Source organism: Crocodylus porosus, unplaced genomic scaffold (genome assembly GCF_001723895.1).
Source record: "Crocodylus porosus isolate Cpor-Errol unplaced genomic scaffold, CroPor_comp1, whole genome shotgun sequence".
Classification (NCBI taxonomy): domain Eukaryota; kingdom Metazoa; phylum Chordata; order Crocodylia; family Crocodylidae; genus Crocodylus; species Crocodylus porosus.
Window position 1 is genome coordinate 54,693,727 of NW_017728907.1, and position 7,497 is coordinate 54,701,223.

Sequence of the window (7,497 nt, forward strand, 5' to 3'; positions counted from 1 at the left end):
TTTTACTTTCCTCTTCATTGGCACAGGGACTGGGACACATGTTGAGCATATTTACTGCATGCCATCCAAACCCTGCACCAAATGGTCTTATTACTTCCCTCCAGCATGTTTGTGTGGCACTCGTCACAAAAGCATCCAAGCCATCCTTGAGCATTAATTTCTCTTCCTAGTAGCCTGCTTATATGGTCAGGGGCAGCACTACCTCCTCATATCAATGGGAACCCAAGGCACAGAGGAAGAGAAAATTATCAGCAACCCATGCTTGTGGATGGTCCTAAGATTACAGCCTTGTGTATGGAGCTGTGCTTTGACCAACAGGCTGTGTCGCAGCTGATTTCCTCCAGTAACCACAAACTAGGCGTCCTGAGAAAACGGGCTCCCAAAAATAGGGTGCCACAATTGGTGACAGGCAGCAACAAGTTTGGGTTAAGTGACTTACATCTCCTAGGGGCTTTGGAGGAAAAGCTGGGATAGAATCTATTTCTCTCAGGCAGCATTCAACTGCTTTAGACAAAAGACGATGGCCTTGTGGTTTTCTGCAAGCCTCTGGCCTCCTTCACCAACAAGCTTTCATAACTAATGAGGCAGGAGTCCTACAGACAACTGCGTCCTCCGTTACACAACGTGAATTCACTCCCAAATGGATTTGTGCACCCACTGAGGCAGCAGGCTTCTTTTTCTCCCAGCAGGATTGCATAGCTAAAAACTATAGCTGCAAGGGGTGAAAATTAAGATGACATAGGAAATTCTGAATGTGAGGTTGCCTAACTCATGTGTGCTTGACTCTGCATGCATATCTTACTGGGATCCTATGACCCCAGTTGATTTCCTGCCCCTGGGGCAGGGGGCTGGACTCGGTGATCTTCTGAGGTCCCTTTCAGCCCTAATGTCTATGAAATCTATGAAGTAACAGCCCTTTAACCCAGTTTAATTTTATCCAACATCCTTGGCTAGAATGAGGAAGCTGGAAAAAAAGTTAGTCTGACACTGCTTGGACCCCATAATGCAGGTGATAAAGACCTCTGCTACCTGCATTCTGGCACAACTGGTGGACTTTTCCCTGAGGCTAGCTGGTAGAAATGGATCAGATCCATACTGTGCCAAGCACAACTGAGAGCACAGGAGGAAGACTCCCTGCTCCCCCAATTTGGATACCCAGAACCTCCTTGCAACTCCCAGCAACAAAAGACCTCTTCAGCCCCAGGCTTGGCAGCACAAGTGATGGAACAAACAGGTAACAAATGAGTTCATTTCTATGCACAGTGACACGTGACTGTGCATAGTCACTCCTACAAACAAGCTGACCTACCGAAACCCAGTTAGTATCCACAGAAGAGGCAGCATGGCTTGCAACAAAGGATCACGCACACTGCACAAGGGCAGAGCCAGGTTTGACTCGTTCAGGTTCCCCACAGAGATGAAAACATTCCTGCCCCAGGCCTACTGCAGACTGGTGGCTGCAAGTAAAGCCTCGAACTGTCATTACCAGCATGTTGTCCAGCACCAGAGTAGCCTGCAGATTTTCCAAACCTGCTTGAAGCAGTGACCTCTGCCGGCCAACAGACAGAACTGGAACTCAGTCTGTAACAGTGTTTTTCAACCTGTAGGTCGCAACCCAGAAGTGGGTTGCAAGAATAAGGGTCGCAAACCAACTTTAAAAATGGATCCTCCCGTAAAGGAGAAAAATGTGGGAAACCGTGGCTTTTCTTTTGAAGGTGGCAGAGTTCCAGCCTGCGAGGGGCTGCTTGGGGCCCCCTCATGCCCCACACACCCACCCCCTGCCCTCATACTAGTAGACCTGGGAGCAGCAGGTTTGGAGTGAGGGGCACTGGGTCAGAACTGGCCATTGATGTTTGCATGTGGGTCATGGTATAAAAAAAGGTTGAGAACTATCAATGTATAAAATGAGTTACCTCCTTTCTTCTACACAATACATTTAACAATGCTGATCTCTCATCTCCCAATCTCAGCATCACACAGGACTAGCCCAGATGGACTTAATATATGACTGCATTATAATAGAACAATCTTTAGATGGGAAGTATAACGTTGTGTTGCAAAGTGCTCCATAACCCCAACTCTTCGCCACTGTCATCCTACAAAATTGCCCCCGGAATCAGGTAGCCTTGTGCGCCAAGGTATGCAAAAAGGACCACCTGGTGAAATGGCCGTGTTGACCTGCAGAATGCATGGCTCTCAGCAGCTGTAGCCTGACTACTGCCTGAAAAGCTACTTGAAAAGTTAGGGGCCACAGGATACAAATGGCATACTGTCCACCTTCTCTTCAGAAAGAAGAAACACAATAGCTCTTCTGATCGAGACCTTTGTATTCAGCCACCGACCAGAAATTGAGATGCAGCAAAAAAGTCTTTTCAGAGGGCAAAGCACTCAGAGCAACCAAGTATTTTTGATACCATTGGACCAATCACTAATGACCGTTCGGCTCATTCATATCCTTTCCAAGTTAGGACTTGTAGAGGATTTACGGAGGTGTTGATCAAATAAATAAATAAAATCCCATTTCACTGCTTGGATATAATATACACAAGCTTGAGAAAATTCATTTAAAAGAAAAACCTGCAGAGAACCTTGTGACAGCTGCAGGCAGGTCATTTCAGACATTTTTGCATGCAGTAATTCAGTAGTTTACAGAATTAACCCTTATTAAGGATTGAAATCAAAACAAGTTTGTCAGCTTTACTTTAATGTGCAAGAGATAACCCACTACAGAAGTACAGCTCAGTTTAAAGATGATGCTTGGGGGGAGGGAGGGTTATGCTTTTTAATTCAGCTATTCTGGTCAGATATTTGTATTTAGCTGCAACAGTAGAGAACAGGTAGAGAAAAGTTTCACAACTATTGCCCCAACTCTCTACACTGCAGACACTGTAGCTGCAAAAATGTATAGGAAAGCTTCCCCATTTCAGGTTCACACAAAAACATTTCAAATAAAGAATAGTTTTTAGTGGGGGGTGTCAGATGCATGTAAAAAGGTTTTAAACACACCAAGCCTGTTAACCCCAGGAAGTAAAGTGTTATCTCTCCATGTACCCTCTGGCTGTGAAACAGTCAGCTCCTCAGTATTTCACAGGGCAGCAATGCATCTTAAACCCTTTAAAGAGAAAGTTGAAACAAAAGAAGCTAAGTGCAGGGTTAGTGCTGTACTTACCGGTTTCACGCAAGTTAAAAAAAAAGACAAAGCTGCAATGAAAAGTGTGGATACCTCAGCTCCTTTTAACATCCAGTTTCCAGAGCACAAAACTGTAGCTTTTAAAAGAAACCAGCAAACACCTCTTACGTTGCAATACCTGCGTGTACGGGAACTTCTGTGAATCACACATTAGCAAACAGAAGAAGCTGTGTAAATTCCCACTGTAACCCAAAAATGGCAGACCTCAAACAGTTTGGTCAAGAGTAGTAAACAATATAAGCATCTTTTATGACAGCTCCATAACTATTAAGTTTCTTTGTGTACCATAATATGACAGCGATAAAAAAAAAACAAGGGTAACATTTGCTTTTTTAGGGTTTTTGGTTGTAACTGTGTTGGTCTAAGGACATAGGCAGGCAAGGTTCTTTGGGTGAATGCAGTATCTTTTATTAGACCAACTGAGCAGCTGGAAAAAGTTCTTAGCAAGCTTTCGGGTGAGCCCCCCCTTCAATCAGGTTTTTTTAAGCCTTTAAAAAGAAATTGAATACTTAAAAGCACCTGCGTGAGAAAGCGCCAAGGTGTGACTTAGTAACTAACACTGTTTTGGCTCAGATGTATTGTCTAGTTCTGAAAAAATAGGTTGAATTACAAAATAAAGCCAAAAACAAAAAAAGCCAAAACCGGAGAAAAGTAAGAGTCCTTCACAGGTATACAGTAGACTAAGTTTTGGAAAACCTTAAAAAGTAAGATTTACCTACAATTTAATGTGTGGATGTAAGCACCACAGTATATTCAGTATATTTGAATCTGAATGTGGTTATATACCTTGGATACCTAATGTAAGAAATTCCTCTCTCATGACAGTAATGTAACAGTTCAAGAGATACATGCCCGAGAGCTTGGGAAATTAGACCAGCATTCATCATCTCACTCAAGTTTTTTTTTTTAAACAAAACACCAGTATGGATTGCAGAAGGAATTATTGCCACTTGCTATTGTCATTAACTCACTTGTTCATGGTGCTATTTTGGCGTAAGGAACATCTGACCTGCTACTCTGACTTTCAGCTTGAGGGCAACCTCTCCATCTTTGTTACTCTGCTATGAAACAGAAAGAATTCTGCTGACAACTTCAGCCTGTGCAAAGCCACTGGAAACAAAACTAAAACATCTCCACCCCTACTCCACTTAACCTGCCCAGTTCAGTTTGTTTTCACCTCGGCTAATCAGACTGAAAATAAAGAGGCTACGCCCCAGTTTTCCAGCTGATATATATGGAGTGGCAGTCGCACTGGCTGAGATGAAATCAAGAAAGGAAGGTAGTTGAACATCCTCACTTTCAGAAACAGCAAACCCAGAATGCTGCAATTTTTTGTAATTAGTCAAAACAGAGGTGGCCAACCTGCTGCATAAGTGCCAGAAGTGGCATGCAGCAGACTGGAAAGGGAACAGGCAGCACAATGGCAGAATAGGGCAGGGAGCAGAAAGTACAGCATGGATCCAGCAAGGCGTACAGGGCAGGAAAGCAAAAAGCAGAGCAGCACCATGTTCAGGGAGCAGAGCTGATCACCAGACTGGGTAAGGGAGAGGGACTGGAATGGCACTCAGAGTGTGCAGGGCTAATTTGTGGCATGCCTGCTAAAAAGACTGCCCCACCACCCAGCTAAAACATTATAATCCAATAGCTGCCTTAGAGGGCAGCATTTCTCAATCTATGCAGCGTGACTCAAAAGTGGGTTGCAAGAATATATGAAAGGGTCACAAATTTAAAAAATGGGTTCTCCTTTAAAGGAGAAAAGTGCAGAAAATAGTGGGCTTTTCCCTTGCAGGCTGGCAGAGCTTCAGCCTGCGAGGGGGCTGCTTACGGTCCTCCATACCTGCCCCCTGCACCACACACTGGGGGGCTAGGGGCAGAAGTGAGGGGCACTAGGTCGGGACCAGCCATTGATGATTACAAATAGGCCCCGATACAGAAAAGGTTGAGAACCACTGTTAACGAGGAACCCAGAGGATGAAAGGCCTGAAAGGTGGCCAGTTCAAACTTCTGTAGTTGCTTCGTTTAAAAGTCACTGCTTGGCAGTTCAGCAAACATTAATAAATCTCAACTTTAATATGTTCAACTTTGTATAGATGATGAATCCAAATTTAGTACATTCATCAACAGTTTTATGACTAACTTTAATATTAAAATCCAGACTGCCAGTTCAAGGTAAACTGTGCAAGATAGTGGCTTTCTGCATATTTTCTCTATAGAAATCCTTCTGTGTTGCAAAAGGATTATAGCCCAATTTATCCCATGGCACATTTCTTACTTTTAATGTGCTTAAAGTACACACTTCAACTGCAGTAAGAAGTACTAAGCCCAAGTTTACAAAAGGTATTAAGATACATCTATAACTCTGTAAGTCTTACCAATCTCATGCGAGTTACTAAAGATATTTAGAGAAGGAATTTTTTTTAAAAAACAAACTTTATTGTACAAAATGTTCCAAAATCAGAACAGGTTTCCTGCAGCTTTACTACGAAATTTAGTTCCATAATTTACACCTAAAATGCAATTCCAAAAAAGGCCAAAGAAAATAGGAAGACTAGTCTCATTTTCTTCCAATCCAGGAATGGCGAACAGGTACTGTCCATCTGTAGCAGCATCGACAGCATAAGTGGCATAATTTAACTAATTATTCTTTGAACTCCAAGAACTGCTGAAGTCTTTTCTTATGCTCTGTAGACACTTGCACGGCACTAAAGCAAAATACAAGTTTAGAGCATAAGATTATGTTAAACATACTATGTCAACTTCAAAAACAAAAACCTCATGTCAAAACATTTTTAAGTATAAACTGGAACTAACAGTTGTGACCTCAAAATCTAAGAAACCCAGCTGTGTTATATAATAATTGTATACAATAAAAATTCAGATACTCGTCCTTCAATCTCCTTTGTTGCATAAAAGCATTTGTTGTACAAAAGAAATAAAACTGCAGCTACTAAGAATGCACAGGTCAATTAATGCCATACCTTGAAACAGTTTAATTGTTTTCATTTAAAATGTTCATAAACTCATGCAACTGTTTATCTTAGAAGAACATTTTAAAAATACCTAGCCTACCAAAGTACAGAATCCCTTAGAAAGGGATTGTTGTAGAGCTGGCACTTTCAGATCTAATACTGTAGCAGCCAAATGCCAGAAACCTGGAGGGATTTGCAGTGAAAGTAACTTCCACCATGATCAAACAGTATGGATGGGATCCCTGCACTCCAAGAATAATTCTCACAGAATAATGCCATTGCCTTCATTAGACAGAGAAAGGGTTATTTCCTATTTAGCTGAACATTGTTAGAGCAATGTCACATGGGGGTGCTCTTCAGGTCATTCTACTTAGACCAGTGATTAGGGCCTTACTGAAATCATGGTGGAAGTGGGCTGTACAGCAGCTCCTTTAATCTTGCAGGTCCCCCTGTGGTCCCCTCTTCTCCACCCCCAGTTGCTCACTGGCTGAGGAGCCGGGGGGTCCTGCTGTTTGCCAGCTGGGAGGCAAAAACGGCACAATTTTTAAAACTGTAGTCTTCGCCTCCCTGCTGATCAGGAGCAAGCCACGGGGCCCCTTAACCAATCGCTAGGGGTGTGCGGGGAAACCTCCGAGATTAAAGGAGCTACTGCTCAATGAATTCAGTAAGGCCCTATCAAGGATTCTCAACCAGCTGCTGGGCTTGTAATAAAATGAATTCGTTTTCTGAAATTGGGTGCCACAATTCACAAAAAAAAAGTTAGAGGAACCCTCAAGTCCAAAAAAGTTGAAAACCACTGACTTAGATGCACTGTAATGTTCACTTAAACAGCAAGCACCAATACAAGGCGACCTTACTTCAAGTGTTCTCCAAAAGTAGTTGTTATGCGGTATATGGCAGTTCTCAGAGATGCTCTAAGCCCAAACCGTAGTGTTTTGTAGGATGTATCCACCAGACTGCCTGAAATTCTTGGAGGTTTGCTGGAAACATGCGGCAGCTTGAAATGTTTATCTACAACCTGGATTTGGGGGGGGGGCGGAAAATAACAATTCAGCTAAATCCATTTCACAATGAAACTAGCAGCATGTCTGTTTCGATTAAAGTGAGCAAAGGAAGTCAGGAATGTTCACCATGGAAACATCCAAGGAAAAAAACACCATGATTTGAGAGACAGCTTAATCTTCTGTTACCTGGCCATCGATGAGAATAAAGGACATGGCTCTGTTAAAGGAGATCCTCTCTTGAATGGATTTTTCTGATGCTGACATTTAAACAGTTATAACCTCCTGCAAGACCGTTTCAGGCTGGACATAAGGAAGAATTTCTTTACTGTCCAAG

The 7,497-nt window shown here is 42.7% G+C and overlaps 1 protein-coding gene across 1 annotated transcript in view; it reads right to left on the bottom strand.

Moving 5' to 3' along the window:
- Nucleotides 1-5,241: 5,241 nt before the first annotated feature.
- NDC1 (NDC1 transmembrane nucleoporin) overlaps nt 5,242-7,497 on the bottom strand; it is a 28,625-nt gene continuing 26,369 nt past the window's right edge. The window contains exons 17-18 of the mRNA XM_019530631.1: nt 7,017-7,177; nt 5,242-5,892 (exon numbers count right to left, since the gene is read on the bottom strand). Of these exons, the coding sequence (XP_019386176.1) occupies nt 5,829-5,892; nt 7,017-7,177 (225 nt within the window). The 3' untranslated portion in view covers nt 5,242-5,828. The remainder of the gene's footprint in view (nt 5,893-7,016; nt 7,178-7,497) is intronic.